General features: G+C 36.0%; 1 protein-coding gene across 5 annotated transcripts in view; it reads left to right on the top strand.

The window, feature by feature from the left end:
- N4BP2L2 (NEDD4 binding protein 2 like 2) overlaps nucleotides 1-18,454 on the top strand; it is a 43,427-nt gene that overhangs the window by 4,672 nt on the left and 20,301 nt on the right. For all 5 annotated transcript variants that reach the window (XM_027651217.1, XM_027651235.1, XM_027651244.1 and 2 more), the window contains 4 exons: nucleotides 8,395-8,519; nucleotides 10,659-10,747; nucleotides 11,104-11,180; nucleotides 14,369-14,512. In XM_027651217.1, the coding sequence (XP_027507018.1) occupies nucleotides 8,395-8,519; nucleotides 10,659-10,747; nucleotides 11,104-11,180; nucleotides 14,369-14,512 (435 nt within the window). The remainder of the gene's footprint in view (nucleotides 1-8,394; nucleotides 8,520-10,658; nucleotides 10,748-11,103; nucleotides 11,181-14,368; nucleotides 14,513-18,454) is intronic.

Consider the following 18,454-nt stretch of genomic DNA (forward strand, 5'->3'; position numbering starts at 1 on the left):
TTTCACTTTGGGTTTTTTTGGCCTAATTTATAAAGCGCAAAAGTTGACATAGAGCACAGACACTACCTGTATTAATTTCTTGTATTAAAAAAAAAGTTGCTAAATCAGTACTTACTGATTGAGTTTCATCCAGAAGCTACATCAGAAATGGGATGTCTTCTGTGGTTTTCTTCTGTTGTATGCTAGGAGTCTGAAATAGATACAGTGATCATGTTCTTAGTTTTTGTGTAAAGGAGTAACATTCTGTTTGTGGGGTTTTTCCTGATATTTAGGAGACTGTGATCTCCGTATCATAGCTAGAAATCTCTTAACAGATATTTTCTTACATGTTTGAGTAATTTTAACTCTAATATTTTATAGTTACTGGTTGCTGTATTTTACAAACCTACCCATGTGGTATTATTTCAGTAATTCCTTTATTATGGGAAAGCAACATAGAAAATTTAAAAAGTAACACTGTGGAAAAAATGCTGCCTCATTCAATGCAGGAATTGGATAATACTTAATATAAAGATACTAGATATTTTTTTTCCATCTTTGGTGTGCTAACTTGTCTCAGAATCTTTCTCGAAATATATGACTCATGTTTTCTGAAAAATTCTAAGTATCTTGAGGTTTTTATGAACACATATTTGTGCTTTTTTTCATCTCTTGCTAGTGAGATCAATTACTAATTTTATTTAACATATGAGAAAGTGGGTACTATGAAATCAAGGTCAAGAATAGTTACCAAATGTGGGTGCAGAATTTGAACTGTGTGGAACATGTTTTTCAGTATATTCAATTACATGCAGTTTCATATGTTCAATGCTTGGTTGCAGTTGCAAATTCCCATGAAATCATGTCTCAAGGTCTTAGATACCTTGGGGAAAAAAGTCCCAGAATTAATGGCTGGGCTGCCTATGGGGAAAATACTTGTATTATTAGTTAAGTCTTATTCTTAATAAAGTTGAACATATTTTTCTGTGTTACATCATAAAATTTTTCTGTGTAGACTAGGATAGACTAGGGCAATGTCATCTGAGGTCATATTAGTACCCACAGGTGTCTTTGCAAATGTGTCATCTGTAGCACCTGCAGACAAACCCCCACCCCTTTTGTGAGCAACATGACTGTTAAGGAGAAGCAGAAAGTTGACATCATCTATGTGGATCAGCACTAGAGGAGAATGAGGCGCATCTTGCAAGTGGGTTTCCCAAGTATGAAATGACAGCAGGGCCAGTAGTGAGACCTAGGAATCTTGAATTTCTATTTGCGTTTTGTGCAAAGTGAGTACAGACGCTTTTCGTCCTGCTCACAAACTTCAGCTGTATGTGTCCTGAATCTTCCACTGAAGTTTGTGTTTTGTTTCGACTCTTCCATTCCAAATAAACAGTTTGAATCATAGGCATGTTTTTTGGAAGAAGCTAGTGGAGATCAACTAGGCCATCATTCTGCTTGGAGTGAGTCTGTCACCATCATTGGATCAGATTGGGTCTGTCTTTGTCAGGCCTGATCTTGAAAAACCCACAGAGATTCTATGATCTTGGCAAACTTTTCTAGTGCAGTACAACCCTCCTACTAAGGAAGTTCTTCCTAGTCTCCAAACTGAAGTTCCCAAACCATAATTTGTATGTGTTCTGTGTTGTAACATGTGCTGTTCCGTGGTAAAATCTGGCTCATCTTCTTTGCAACTTGCTTTCTGATAAGGGATAAGTTTATTCACTGTAATAGGCTGATACCAGACAGGCTGATATCAGGCCTTTTGCTGTCTCCACTACCAGACTAAAGCCCAGCTGCTGTTAACCTCTCCTTGTAGGTTATATGCCCTTGGCCATCTTGGTAGCCATCTATTCAGCCCTTTCATGTGTTTCAGCCTGTCTTTTGTTCAGCATGTCATCCTGGACACAGTATTTCAGAACTGACCGCACAAGACCAGGTAGAATGTGGGTGATGCCTTTTCAGATGATCTACTGGTCACATTTTCTTTACTAAAGCCCAGACTGGCGTTTGCTCCTCTTTTGACAAGAGCACAGCATTTGCTCATCTTCAGCCTGATGCTCACTGTAATCCTCAGATCCTTTTTACCAGGGCCACTCAACCACTTTCCCTCCTATGCTGATGCTTAGGTTTTTTTCATCAGTTGCAGAACTTTTCTCTTTTCCTTGTTGAGTGTAGTGATGTTTTGCTTAGCCCAGTTCTCAAGTTTCTCAGTGGCCTTCTGGACAGAAGCCTTGCTGATCAGTATATTGAGCATCCCTGCTAACTTGGAGTCATCTACAAGTTCTCTGCCTCATCATCCAGGTTAATGACAAAGATACTGAAAAAACTGGTCTTGCTAGCGTGCTCTTCTGTACTCTGTTTGTTACTGACTGGGAGATGGTGTTGGAAACATTCATGATTTCCAGGTGTGCTGCATTCATCACTCTGTCCTCATGGACAAAAGCATTGTTTCATCAGAGAGTGCATTCTGGTCAGTAAAGAATAATTTGTCTGTTACAAAACCCACGTGGACTCTTCCTGGTTAACTTAATTTCCTTAACATGTTTGGAAATAGATTCCAAGAGGATGCACTCCATTGTCTTTCCAGAACAGAGGTTGGGTGAGGTTGAGTAGCTGTTAGTTCCTTGGGTCTTTGTCTTTACTTGCCTTAAATATGAGCATAACTTCAGTGACTTCTGAGTCATCTGGGAGCTCCCCTCGTCTCACTGCTGTGTTTCCCGTGTTCACCTGACCTAGACAATCCAGGCCTTCTGAAGCTCTTTCAAATTCCTATTTCTTGACTGCCTGTTTCCAGTTTTGTTTTCCTGTTCATATCCAACCATGGCTTTTGGCCTGTGCTTACTAGCTCCACATCTGCTTCTAAATTCTAAGCTGATTTCTCAGTTCCTTCTCCATCCCCTTTCTTCACAGATTCGTTTTGTCTCTGTTTCAGCTAGTGGTATTATTTCACCCCCAACTTCATTATAACAGTGTCTTCCCTGTGCTTCACTCTTTCCCTTGTCCCTGTTTCCTAGCTTTGCTGCCACTGCTGAGTTGCTTGTTCCAGTGTTTATACCACTATCCTTCCCCTGTCCTTCTATTTTAGGCCAGTTTTGTTTCTCCTCTTTCTTCTTGTGTTGGGAGAAATGTGTTCTTGCAATGCAGTATTGGACCTGAATCAGCTCCTGCCACTACCAGATTGCTCTTTCTGCCACTCCCAGTTGTGTTTACTGCAGTGAGAATCTTTGCATTTTCTGTACAAAATTGAGTATTTTTCACTACTATTTTCTGTGCACATAGCATTTCAAAGTTGTGTACCTTGGGCGGATTTACAACAAGTTTTTGCAGGACAAATGCATGTACTTTCTCAGATCCCACTTTGTCAGTCCAAACTTGTCAGAGAAAAGCTTGGAATAACAAAACATGATAAAAATGCTGTATTTCTTCCTTGGTTTTGTAAGTGGTAGGCCATTTAGTTAGAGATTTTTGAAAATAGTTTGGCCTGACAGATACCCAGCAGTGATACCTTTAGCCCAAGTAACAAAAGTCTGCTACCATAGAAAGTAGATGATAATGGGCTCTTACAATGCTGGGAAAAGTTACAGGAAAAGGGACTTGTATTTTTAGAATATTTTGCTATTGAACTTGGCAGCAATTGCAATTTACCATTCCTCCATAAATATCTAAGCATTCATTTGAATAAAAAGGAGTGTAATGAAATAGAAAGAACAAATATCGGTGTAATTTAAGAAGCACATTTTTAATTAAATCCATGAATGTATAAATACAGTTGTCTTTATCTGGGACCATTCTTCCTGACAGCAAATTCTCCTGAATGGAAGAGTTAAAGTGTCAGTATTTGTAGCTGAATGTAGAAACAGTAGTGTGCTGTTGTTTCTAATTATGTATTTCTATAAAGTGTTACAAGCAATGCTGTAAAAGTAGCAGTTACATAGTTTCAAAATCTGTAGTAGTACTACTTTTTTTTCCTCACCATGGTAGGTTAGCTATTTTAAATAGTTGAATTATTAGATTTTGTTATAAAATCATCTATCAAAGTAGGCTAACCAGGATACAGATTTGGGGACCACTTTAGTTTTGAAGAAAAATTAAAGCAGGATTTGTGTGTGTGCATGCATGCACACACACACGCACTGGAAAAATGTGTATAGGTTTACTGACCAGTTAAAATAGCTTTTTGGTTTCAGCATGGGTTTTGTATGTCAGGCTAATAGCTTCTATCAGATCAGATAGCATGTCTGGAAAAAGTAGGTGAGCTGCTCTAATTCTAATAGCTGCTTTAATTTCAGTGCCCTACTCTGTTCTGAAGTGGCTGTTCAGTTGCAGGGAAGGTTTAGGCTAAAAAAGCTGGATTACAGCAGTTGGATAATATGCTGTTTGTTTCAGGCATGTGCACATATTGATGCTGACTGATCTGTAATTTGACTCTCTCATTAGAAATACATTTATCTTACTTTTTTCTTTCTCCATTTCTCAAAAGTGGAATATCATCTCTTTGTGGGTTTAAATAGTAATGATGCTTTCTTCGTATAGACATACTTTTTGTTCTTTCTATTTGCTAGTTCATGAGCCTGGGATGAATTGTACTTCCAAATGCATGTTAGAAGTATGTGAGTTATTCTGTATGATGTCAACAAGTAGGTTTATGTTTTGAATTTTACAAGTTTAAACACTGTGATTTCTGAAAGAGGTAACTGTCAGGCTTTTAAAGTGTTTTGTTTTATGATTTAATTTCACAATTTAGAAACAGGTTACAAGCATTACTGTAATAATTGAAATTTCAGTTCATAAACGTATTACTTCATGATAGCTTGTGTGTTGTGTATGGTGTAAGAGTTCTATTACTCTGGCCTCTTTGGTAGTCACTTTGCCTTGTCAAATTCTCTGGTTTTAGGGTTACTGCAAACATAGTTTACCATATTTAATCTGTTATATCAGTTACACAGGTTCATTAATAATTGTGGAGTATTCTGAACTTCAAGGAATACTAACAAAATATTTCAAGAATAAACTTTGTTGATGGGTTTGCAACGTTTCTTGAACTCTTGTCATTGTATTTCTTTATTGCTACTAATAATGTTTGGAATGTATAACAAAAGAATTTGAGTAGGTGAGTTATTCTCCAGAACACAGAGCAAACAGAGTCAGTTTTTAGAAATAAAAATGAAAATTAATGTCCCATTACTGTTAATTCCTCAGTTCATATATACTCCTGTAGAAACTGAATGGTCAGGCCCATAGGAGCTGTAGGGGTGTGTTTATCTCCTCAGCTAGTAGAAGAATCCCAGATGTTATTTGCTGTCATTTTTATTTATTAAGGCAGATGGTTCTGTAAGATGTGTGTATATACATTCAACACACAAAAAGGGAGTGTGGAAGGTGGATCCAGTTTTTCTAGCATGATTAATTGGTAAATGTAGCATACTGTAAATAAGGAAATCAGGCCACATGTGAAATCATGACCATGTAACTTAATGAATACAAATTCCTGTTAAATATTTTATACTGTAGAGGAATAGATACAAAAATTGCTGCCACGTGTGGTGTATGATTTACTGGTGCCATTTATTCCACTTGGAACAAAAATAGGTGATGAATCCTTCTGCGCTCTTCTAAACCAGTGTCATACACATCCTGTTAAAAGATCTGGGCTTGAACAAAAATAATTATTGATCACTGTTCAAAAAAGTGGCTGTACTTTTGGTGTATCGTGCTCTTTCTCAAATAGGTTTGCTATTTGTGCTGAAGTAACCTTAATACTATGGAAAAGGGAGAAAGAGCAAGGAGGAAATAACAGTTTGTGTGCAGCTTTGATCGTGTTACTTGACACTGTGCCATTAGTAGTTTGTTCTGGTCCTCAGTAATCTGAATTTTGTTGTACGTATCTGTATCTTAAAAGCAAAAATAACCAACAGCATATTTGCAGGACAATAAACATATAGGGATGTAAGCTAATATTTAATACAGCATCCCAGTCATTAAATTGTGATTCATAACAGATCTATTGTTGGTGACAGGTGGCAAAACATAGCAAATTCCTTGTGTCAGACTTACACTTAAGTAGCTCTTCCTGCACAGATATATAGAAAAGCATGGTAACTTAGAACTGACATATATTTGTTCCCCTAAGACATTTGGGATCTGGCCAGTTCTTTTTTATTCCTGCCACCTCAGCAGTAGTGCAATCCCACATACTGCTAGTGCAGTTTGGTTTTAGTAGCCTGTGTGTACATTGCCTGTTTCTGAGCTTGTCTAGTTGCCTGCATGTCCATAGGAGGGTGATATCTGAGTGTTGCAGTGGGCTGTAAATGCTCTGTGACACTAACTGGCTGTTTTCTACTTCCAGATTGAAATAGTCAAGGAGGTTTTTTTAATCACACTTTTCCTGTAGATCAGACTTTAAGAGAACTGTACTGTTGTCCTAGTTATATAGTGTTTTCCTTTAAATGCCAATTTCCAAGGACTTTCTGAAATTAAGTTTACATTTGGCAGAACATGGATTGCTCATTTGACAGGTTCTGATGTTACTGATCAAGCAGCAGTTAATTACTCCCTGTAACTTTGCTATAATCATTTTTTCCTGACTCGCAGGTATTTGCTGACGTGCCTGGGGAGCGTTTGGGACGAACTTAGGTTAAATCCAAAAGTCAGCTTTATGGTGCTTTTAGAAGGTTTGACTGTGGTATTTGATGACACGGCAAATGCAGAATTCTTTAAAAACTTTATGGATTTTTCTAGTATTCCTATGTCACCCATTGCAATAGCTTCTGTAATTAATAAATATCAGTAATGAAAATTTTACAATACAGAGTAAAAATAAACATGTAAACAGTGGATATTGCAACTGTGTCCCCCTGAATTTCTTTTTTTTTACCCTCATTGACTTCCCCACCGTGTCTTTTATTGTTTGATAAAGTATGCTTAAATTTGTCCTGAAATCTTTAATGTTAACTGTGCAAGAAGCAGAATGTACTGTAACTTACCCAACCCACAAATGAAGTAAACTTCTAGCCAGTGAAATATCTATGATACTTGGAAATGTCAGGCCTAAAGATTGGGTAAATGTGAAATTTGCATTGCAGTCTTTTTTATTTTTATCTTTATGAATTCTGATTTGAATCATTTGATCCTTTTGTTTACAAATTTGTTTTGGTTTGTCTGTTCCCTTCCCCCTCCCCCAAATTCTTTTGCAAGACTATCGGATTTTGGTGAGATTGGTCTCTGTGTTCACAAGTCACCATGGAATGGCATTGCCTTAAGGAAAACAATCTGAAACACTAATCAAGTAGTTTTTCTCCTGATTTGAAGTAACTAATGCAGGGATAGTAAGATGCCTGGCTTTCCTATCACCCTGTTAACTCTATGAGTGATAGGGAAAAGAATATAATTCCCTGATAGGAGTTTTTCATATCTCCACTTCTGTCTTTAAATTTCTTGTCATCTATTAGACTGAAAGTGCAGTTCTACCAGATGAGTTAACCCATGCAGCAGCTTACTGCTGCTCAGGCAAGGGACATCTCCATTGGTAGTTATTAATTTCTGGTGTATCACGTTTTGGGGCCTTTTCTGAAATAGTCTCAACTGCTAAAGCTTCAGAAAAGTAACCTGGGGTTGGGGGGTTTGTCGGCGGGGGAAAGTATTGCTTTCTTCTGCCTGTTGAATTCCAGCAGATTATAGTTCCAGTGAGTGCCAGAGTTGATGAGAAAATAGGAACGGATAAGACTATGTTGTCAGGATTAGACAAGAAGACTTGGAACTGGAATAGGATATAGGATCTTGAAGGAATATGGACACTCTTCTGTAATCCTGACTTTCATTAGTAGGATGATCTTGAAAGTTTATTTTGATCTTTTATGTTTTCCTGAAAACAGGGAAATAGCTGTAAACATTAGTAGTTTCATTTTTCTGTTCTTGTTCTGCCCACCCCCTATGTGCTAGCAGCATGGACAAGGGTCAGAAGAGGGCATATTGAGAGTTTAAGGTCTTGAAAAAGGATTTAAACATTCAGTTCGTTTTTCAGCTGCGTCTGGAGGCCTCATGTTCAGATTGGTTTCTAGACGTGAGAATTGAGATGGAAAATGTTAGTAAATATCTTCAGTTATTATGAGGTACTTAGAACTTATTGCAGTAAAGCCATAAATTAGATAGATCTAATTAGAACATCTCTTGGGGGTGGAGAAGAAACAACAACTACAGAAATAGTAGAGAAGGGGAAAATATATTGCTTTAATTTGGATTAGAATTATTGGTAATGCATGAGTGTACTTTTATAAATCTGTTTGACGTTTGCAAGAGGTTCAGAAGTAGGACACAGCTAAATCTATTTTAGCTATATTCTTTTTTATGTGTCTTTTTTAATCTATCTGAAAAATTTGAAGTTAATTTATTGTTGTGCTTTCCTTTGTTTAACAGCATTCTGCTTGGTCAGAGTTGTGATGGCATTGTATTCAGCACCGATGATTACTTCCGTCAGCAGGATGGATACACATATAATGCTGCTCAGCTTGGTGATGCCCATGAGTGGAACCAGAAGAGAGGTTTGAATGCATAAGGGGAATCCTATTAAACTATGTTATATTGAGAAAATAGAAGTGAAGTATAACATGCATGTGTCTTAAGAGCCTATGTGAAAAGGAGTATATGTATTTTAGCATAGCGTATATAGAACTATGCATTTAAAGTATTCTTTATTCTTTAATTCATATATATGTATACATTAAATTTTGAACTTCTACAAGGTTCAGAGATAAAAATAGAAAAACTTGTTTCTTTGGGCTGTGCCCTACTGATTTGTTCCATCTGATAGTAGTATGTTGATAGCAGAATTCAAACTTTTTAATGCTGGCAACAGCAGATGTCATGATGTAATACCAGCAACTGTGAAGAAAACTAACTCTATCCAAGCCAAAAAGAGCAGAGCAGAGGATTCTGGTTTTTTCCATTATCTTTACTGATCTGAGTTTTGTCCAAAATTTATGGAAGTTTTTCTGAGGAAGACTTTATTTCACTTGTGTAGATTAACAGTTAACAGCTTTGATAAGTCATCTTTCTTAATACGTAGCGGTGTCCTAAGGTTGAGTTTTATTGGTAAAGAAGTAGATACCTGGCATAAGAAGGATTGTAGACAGATTCTTGCTCTTTCTGTAGCAGTTTTCTAAGAATCTCATTGCCTGTTTGATCTTCTCCAAGGAGTATACAAACTAAACAAGTCCATGCAGATTGCTCTCTGTGCTGCAGTGTCTCAAGCAGAAGCTTCTTTCCTGTCTAGAGGAGTTTTTTTGCATCAAAAGATACAGAGGGACAAGGAAAAAAAAGTATTCTCCCCTTTTCTCCCCTTCTTACCTTAATGCAAAATTTATGATATACATTGGGGAACATTTCTGTATGAACAGAATTTTTGAGAGCAGTTGTTAGAATGTGAATTGCAAGAGCCCTTTTGAGATTGGAGTGCAGCAATAACAAGTACTTTGAATGAAGTTCCCAGTAGTAGCCAAAGGAGCAGAAGAGTTGGTAAGGTAGTAGCATGTGGATGAGAGGTCTCAAAGCTTCCCAGTTACAAGACCACGGAACAATTCTCACTTAATAATGGCTTACAGCTGCTTCTGGCTGGATCTAAAGATCTCTCTAGTTCTGTACCACTTAATTACACAGTGGTTTTGGTAACTTACAGTATATGATGTAGTTACTCAGTGATTTTGATAACAGGAACAAGAGTAGCTGTGTCATGTTTTATAGAACACTGCAAAACATTTGCAGTACTTTTGGGTTGAAGTTACACTCAGTTCTTACCTCCTGCTTTGACTGGATAGAGCTCTCTGACTGGAAGTACTTCAGAAACTCTTGGTTTCATTTGTGTGTGGATCCTTGGAATACATGAAATGTGAACTTCAGAGGAAATTGTGGTCATGGTAGTTGGGATTCTTATCTAATGAGTAGGTCTAAGTTGAAGTTTCATATAGATAAAATCAGGTGCATAAATTATTTCTGTGGTTGCTTCTATTAATATTACAACATATTTAGCAGATTACAAATTACATTTGTAATCCTCATGTCAGAATTATGGAGAAGACAAAAATATATTTTCTTCACAAATGAGAAAATTATTATGGTAAAATTGTCCTCCCCCATTTTTGGGATGGAGTGAATCTTTAATATAGTAAGTATGGGAAAAAAATAGTTACAGGTGAGACCCATTAGGGAAAAAAAAATAATTTCTTTTAGATGAACAGAGTTTCGAACTCTCAGATTTTTACAAGACAGTGAAATACATATTTTGATACTAAAACACATGCATTTAATATGATCATTGTAAGGTCAAGTGCACAAATACTAGGAAATACTGGAATTAATTTACCACTGCAACTTTAATTCCAAAATTATGTCAGTCAGGGTTTTAGACCCTGTAAGTTCACTTTTGTGGCTTTCTCCTATTTCAGTTCATCCTGCCACTTCTATTGAAATTTCAGCTGCCTTTGGTATGTTTTTGTCGTTGTTGCCTTGACAGATCCCTCTGGATGGCATCCTGTCCTTCAGGTTCTTGTTTCTACTTGTCATTCCTGTCTGTATCTTTTATTCCTTCCCTTAGAACACCGTGTGTCAGAGTAGATTAATGAAAAAACCCATCTGGAATAGTTTAGATATAGTGGTTTTTTAATTTGCACTATTTTTCATTGCAGCAAAGCAAGCAATGGAGCAGGGAAGATCTCCAGTTATAATAGACAACACTAATACTCAAGCCTGGGAAATGAAGCCGTATGTGGAAGTGGTAAGGTTTTTTTGTATGATTATGTCATTCATTACAGTTTTCCAAACTTAGCTTCACATGTGATAAGTTGGTGTGTTTTCTCCAGAAACATTTTCCTTGCTCAGGTTTCTAAAGAGAGAGAGACTATTGTTGCTAACAATTACTAATTGGTGTGGCAATGGTTTAGATCAGTTGGAGGATCGACTTGATCTAATTTACTTAGCCTGGAACAAAAGACGGGTTGGGGGTGAGTGAAACTCGGCATGCTACCACTGCAGAGTGAGCTACATCTCTTTACTATACTTGTCTATCAATTTTTTCTTATGTTTTATGTAATGAAGATATACATATCACACATATTTCTTCACTTGCTGCAGGCTCTAGAAAAAGGTTACAGAGTGGAATTCCATGAACCAGATACTTGGTGGAAGTTTGATCCTGAAGAATTAGAAAAGTAAGGTTTCTCTTACAGAAATCATGATACTTTACATATAGAGATAGGCAGATAAATATGCATGCATAAGTATATATACAGTAAGTTATATTTTATTCAATATATTATTAAGTACTTTACTAGTAGTTTGAAATGTATTTTATTTAAATAGGCATTTTGAGCCATACTTTAAATGGAAGTTTTATGGATAAACAAGCAGACAAATAAATACTGGCCCTGTCCTGTTGGCCCAAAAAGTCAGTATTAAAATGTTATTGGACATGTGTAGAAAAATGAATGACCCCTGTAAGAATCACTGTTATTATAATGAATAATTACTGTGATAAATTTGTTGTTACAGAATGCTGATGGCAAGGAATAGGTAGGAGACAAAAAGAAATTCCACATTTGACAAGGAGTGCATCAATATAGTACTTTGTTTTGTCTACTTTTACAGGTGTTTCAGTGTTAAAGAACAACAGTCTATTACTAATCAGTAAAAGTTAAAAAGAAAGCTCATATTTTATATTATTCTATTGCAAGCTTTTGTGGAATCATCCCCAGTCTTCAGAGGATCTGACGTAGAGTACTGTTGAACATAGGTCATTGAACTACTGGGTTGTGAGACTGCTTAGGAAGCTGCTTATTATTCCTAGTTAATATCCTTTTTGTCTCACATGTATCTGCTGTAGGATTCTATGAGGTGTCAGTCTAACTTAGAGATATTTCTTTATTTGAAACGTAATGTAATAGTTTCACAGTTGATGACAGAGTTCTTGCACTGATTGTCATTTTATATGTATCCAGCTGACTTCACTTATAATTGTTTCAGCTTTGCAAGTAGCCCTACAGTGCAAGTATGTTGTATAGTGCTTACATTACTGACTGACTTTATTGTGTTTACAAATCTTTTAAAGTTTTCACCTTCTGCTCCTAAGCTACCACTAACTTTTTTTCTAGAGATGGAATGAATTCTAGTAAGTTTTCTCTAGTTTGGGGTACAGCACAGCCAAGTTAGGAGGGTTAACAATCAGACACTTGTAAGATATTCAGCATGAAATTTCCTTTATGTGAGACAGACTCGGTTTCCAGGAAAATTCATGTTTCCATATGGTCTTAACAGGCAAAAGGATAAGCAAACGTGAAGTGCAGTTACTGTTGAATTGTATTGTTTAGTCATTAGTTGTAGGAGTAAAGTTTATGTCTTTCCCAAAACCAAAGGTTTATTTGAACTGTGAAGTGCTGCTACCAGTTTTTAGAAGGTTCTTAGAAATGTTTTGGTGGCTCTACTTGCTTTAAATATTTGAATAGAGGCCCAGTGTCTGGAAACTTTATTTTTAAGAGTTGAAGAAAGGCGGTGATGTAAGTTTTCATTTTCTTTTTTAGTTGCTTCAGGAGAGGGCTCCTCCCAGTTTTGTATCATAAGCAGACTTGCTGAGGGTAGTGTGAAAATATTTAATAGTGACAGAACTTTGCTTTTATCAATAGGTTCTGTGTTGCTCCAAGCAAAACGAACTTCCCTATTATAACTATCTATTAGGAGCTTTTGCAGGTGTGTCTGTGTTGGTCCAGGATAGATGGCTTTGTGCTTTTTCAGCATAGCCAAGCTGCAAAAGGATAAGTGAAGACGTGCCTGAAGAGGAGATCCCAGTATTAAATGACACTATACAGCAAATTGATTTCCTTTTTTCAATTAGTTTCTATGCTTAATGCAATTTTGCTGTTTGTGATTTTATTATCCTGCCTTACTCCTTATTAGGCCTTTCCTTTTATTGTCCTGCCTTTCCTTATTAGGGAAAGTATTTACTCGTCTATGATGTGATTATACACAAATCCGTTCAGTTGTGGATGAGTGTGCACTCTATTCCCAGAGCACTTGAGCTGTAATCTTCTTCTAGGAGTACTAAAAGATAGGGAAGATACTGAGTAACTTTCTGCTTCCACCACTTGGCATAAAAGGACTTAAGAGTTCCTCTTCTCATATTTTGTCTGTCATGAGTGTCAAGTGCTTTATAGTATCCGCATTTTTCTAGGGGATTGTTTTTTTTCCTCTACCATTAACCTTGTTCATATTTGTGAATAAAATCAAAACTGTTAAGGCTCACCAACTGATAAGTTCAATATGCAACTGCTCCTGGACTGCTTTAGCACAATCTAGAAATTAGAAGCATGTAAACAATGAGCCACAAGTGATTATCACTCTAGCTTCTGATGTTGTCTCAGGGAAGAGTTTCTGTGAGAGAAATATTCTATTTAAGCATTTTCTTCACAGAAAGAAAGCTGATAAAATGCACCTTTAGGAGCCAGCATAATTTTGAATACTTCTGAGATCACCAATTCTGCTTCCACTCTGAATGTGAAACTAGTGTGCTACCTGCAGTATGCTTTGAACCCTTATCAACCTTATACTTCTTTGTTGTAATAATACATACAAACTCCTGGAGGGGCTGGGTGGTGAGGAAGTCAGTCTTTTAAAATATTTCTGTATGGAGTATCCTCTTTCCAGTATAGCCTGTTTGTTCCCAGTATTGATTTCCCTGCTACAGAACTGAGCAAGGTGGTAAGGCCGATGCTTCTTCTGTCCCTGGCAGAAAGCACAAAGATTCAGAAATACCTTCCCTGTTGGTTTAATGTGGAAATATTTCAGATTAGACAAGATTTCTTGGTGGTAAGAGATGTATTGATGAGAAAATATTGTCATTAAGTCTAGAAACCATGTAGTTACATATTTTTTATGGTGGTTTGAACATTGCTTTCATAAGGAGTAGTCTATGGTATTATTCATCCCTCTGCTCATTAACTAGTATATCATGTAAAATGTGATGAATGAATAGAAAGCAAAGTCCTTCTAGGGTAATTTAGATACGTAGTTATATAACTATAAATTATATAGTTATAGTTGTATAACATCACATTTCTGTATGAAGAAGAACGACCGTATTGTTTACTGTTACTTAATATATGCAGTGGTAGATTGTTAAAATAAACCTTAACACAAGTTGAATACCTAGAGAATGAGGGTACAACATACTAAAAGTTTAAATATGAAAAGCAAGAAGAAAAAAAATTGAGAATTCTGAAGTTTTTTCATAAAGACTGTAAACATATAACTGTGAACGTGTATTAAACATGTATAACTATATATATATACTTATATCTAACTATAAAAATACCAGACAGTTAATTTCAATTTTATTTTTTTTTTGTAGGAGGAATAAACATGGGGTCACTCGTGAGAAGATTGCTCAGATGTTGGAACGATATGAATATCAAATATCTGTACCTATTGTCATGAATTCAGTGGTACCTTCCCACAAAAGCACTCAAAGACCACCTCTGCAGCGAAGACATAGGTGGGGAGACAATACAGACTCATGGAATTATTTCAGTGTTTCCAGTAGCCAGTAACACAGTTGCAGTCAGTTAATAAGGATCTGTTCCTTGCCCTTTTAAAACACATCATCACCTCCAATAAATAGTGGATCTTCTGTGTTTTAAATAGGCCTCTTTCAAGACCATTTTCTTCTGGAGGTTGTTCTTTTTAATGGACTTGCATGTAAATAGAATTGTACATTTAATGTTTTTTAAAACTATATTTATTAAAGTTGTAAGACCTTTGATTTTAGTAAAATATTTAATATAATATGGCATATAGCAGAGTCTTCCTTCATAAATCTAAGACAATGATGTTGTCATATATCAGGTAACTGTTGAGCAGTTTTTTTTAAAGAAAGGGTCATATTAGAGATCTTGTAAAAGATAATTAAAGCCCTGGAAGAAGAGGTTATTTATGTAATAATCCATTTTAATGATTGTCATTTAGCCTTCTTACCTTTTCGGAGATTTTTTTGAAAACAGATATATGCTGAATTGTCTCTTAGTTCTGTTTGGCATATATTTCCAGCTGGAAAGACTTTGGCATGGCTTTTCTGGTTTCAGGGGTTTGATTTTTTTGCTTGGTGGTTTTTTTTCTTGGTTTTTTTTGTGGTCTCAGAAGCTCATGTGGCAACTGCAGCAACATTCTGCCAATACAGTATTCACCAGCCTTAAACTGTGCAACCTGAATTATTTTTTTATTTGTTCTTGTTGATAGTATATAAACTATGATGGTGTCTGCACACCACTAACTTTTTTTTTTGTGCTGACTGAAAAAAAAAAATCTTAGTTTTAAACCCCCAAAATTTCACAACTGTGTCTTTCTAAGTCAATTTGTTTCATTTGCGGTAAAAATGAAGTATTAAAGTATTAGGTTGTCAAATCCCAGTCCACAGTTGGGATGCATTAATTCAATATAAATACTGGATATAACTGTAAAACCATCTTGCATTCCTAATTTTGGCACAGTGATTGTAATCTGTTTAGCACATAACAAAGAATGAGCCAGCATGGAGAGTGACTAATTTACTGCCGTTTTTCTCGTAAAAATGATGGATTTGTAAGTGTTCACTCTGCTTGTTTTTTAACAGCTTGCTGTATTAATAAAATATATTTGTCTTCAGTGTTGTTGAAGTAGTCCAGTGCAACAGTTGGTATTATTTTCAAACTTGTAGGATTTTATACAGATAAGTGTTACTACTAACCTGCTAGCTGAAATAACCTGTCTTCAGGTCTAACTACGTTTGATTTCCTTATACACTGAATGAGTAAATGTTGACTGGGAGATTTTGTCAAGAACATGAGAACATAACTAAGAGAATTTTGATGTTATCTATTACTAAGTTGGTGTCATAGTCATCAGAATTTTGGAAAATCCAAAGCCAGCATAATTTTTTTAAATTGTAAACAATTTTTGAATAGGCCCTAAAAATTACTTCCTCACTAAAGTCTGAATATCATGAAAGTTGAAAATCCAGCTATATAATGAAGTTGTGGTTTTCTACACCTATTGTTCAAATATGAATTGATGTTTTATTTATTTGAAAAATAATTTAAAATGTTTCAGTAATGCATGTTAATATATTGAATTATACGTATATGTATAGAAGAGGCTCTCCCAACTATGTTGTTTCCCTCATTGTCTATTATTCAAATCAGTTATCTTGCTGTATTTTAGTTTTCATGGTTATCTTTTTCCATGTCTCAAAAGAATCATTGAAATTATTGTACATGTTCAGTAATACTTTATCCCAGAGCTTTTATGTTTAAACATGAAAGCATATTTCAAGTGGAAGGGAGATAAAAAGGTTTTAGAAAGACTCATTTTATTTACTCTATTTTACTGTAAGCTATAACATAAAATTTATTGAGGCTTTATGTAATATTCACACTGTGCAAAGGTATGGCAAAACCAGAGCTTCCTATTGAAGATTGATGTTATAATATCTTTTAGCACCTTTTGTCTTCAGGTTTTAAGGGAAATTATTTAAATAGCTGTTAATTGGTACTATTTTTAAAAAGTGCAGCTTTTCTTGTGTTACCTTTTTAATTATTGGTGGGCGAGGAGTGTTTTTCATGTGCAAAGCTTGCTGATCAATAATAAGCCTGCATTTTGCAAAGGGCATTTAAGAAAGAGAAGCTCTGCAATTTGTTTCTGTATCAAATATTTCTTTTAAATGGCTCCATCTATACAGCTGAATTCCAAGGTAAGTACAATGACATGGTAGGTGAAAACACAATGGAATTACTGTCAGTGTAACACATTTTTGTTTCATGGTGTATTAATATTTTATGAGGATAGGACAGTCACAGATATACATATATCTCAGAAGCTGATTTTACACTCCAGTGTTTATATGTAAAAATAATAAAAATTATGTGAAATACATGTTGCAGGTATTGAATTTCTCATGCTATCTCAAAACCAAGGAAAATCAGAGGAAAATTAGTTATTTTTTCAAAATATGTATGCAAGAAATGTAAGAACTCGCTGCTCAGCTAGATAGCTAGATCTAAAAATTTTTAATGCCTGCTGTAGTTTTTATACAATACATGTATTGATGAGCATAACATACCTATAATGAAGGTTTCCTGTTTTACATTTTTAGTAGATTGCTATTTCACCATATTTCATAAAATAGTAGTGTTGGATTGGGTTTTTTAAAAATTTAACTAATGCATAGAGCCTGGCTTTGTCTGGGATAAAGTTAGTTCTCTTCAGAGTAGCTGGTGCGGGACTGTGTTTTGGATTTGTGCTGGAAACAGTGTTGATAACAGAGCAGTGTTTTTGTTATCGTTGAGCGGTACTTACACAGTGTCAAGGCCTTTCTGCCTCACCCCACCCCACCAACAAGTGGCCTGGGAGTGCACATGGAGTTGGGAGGGGACACAGCCTGGGACAGCTGACCCCAGCTGACCAAAGGGATAGCCCATACTATGTGGTGTCGTGCCCAGTATATAAAACCAGGGGAAGAAAGAGGAAGGGGGTGGAGGGCATGTTCAGAGCGATGCCGTTTGTCTTCCCAAGTAACTGATAACGCGTGACGGAGCCTGGCTTTCCTGGGAGATGGCTGAACACCTGCCTGCCTGTGGGAAGCGGTGAATGAACTACTGATTTTGCTTTGCTTGCATGCATGGCTCTTGCTTTACCTGTTAAACTGTGTTTATCTCAACCTGTGAGTTTTCTCACTTTTATCCTTCTGATTCTCTCCTTCATCTCATCAGGAGGGAGTGAATGAGTGGCTGTGTGGGGCTGAGTTGACAGCTGGGGATAAGCCATGCCAACCTAGTGTAACACTTCTAATTTTTAACATGTGATGTTAAATGATCTCCTGTGAGGAATTCTGTCTTCTCTTCTTGTAGCCATGTCCTCTTTAGGTTCATTTTAATCCAGTTGGCCATGCTTCATAATTTTTTTAAGCTTTTTGCCTTTAAGAAGAGAGCCAGGATTTTGTCTTTTGTCATCTATCTCCTGAACCCTTTTGCAGACATGGTTGTTTCTCTGCTAATAGATAACTAAAAACAAGGCTTTGTCTAGCTATGATTGGACCCATAATATTTATATTTAATTATTTTGTGTCCATCTTCCCTGTTGCAATTTAGATTGTTGATATTTTCTTCTTTGAGCTGACCAGTAGGATTCATTCTCAGTGAATTAGAAAAAAAATAATTTCTGTTTTTTCACATTCATATGTGACGTGTAGTTTTAACTGCTGTTTCCTCCTAGCAGTCAGGTTTTCTAGAAGACATGTTTTTGCTTTGTGCTGGTACCTCATGGAGATGAGATGACTAGGTATATGTGAGAATTCAGGGGTTTCCATACAAAAGAACAGATGCATGTATTACACAATTCCCTGTAAAAAGCAGTAAGAAGATACAGTGCTGAAATTAAATTGAAAGCAAATACTTGGTTGAGGGGA

This window comes from Corapipo altera, unplaced genomic scaffold (genome assembly GCF_003945725.1).
Source record: "Corapipo altera isolate COAL_440 unplaced genomic scaffold, ASM394572v1 0, whole genome shotgun sequence".
Classification (NCBI taxonomy): Eukaryota; Metazoa; Chordata; class Aves; order Passeriformes; family Pipridae; genus Corapipo; species Corapipo altera.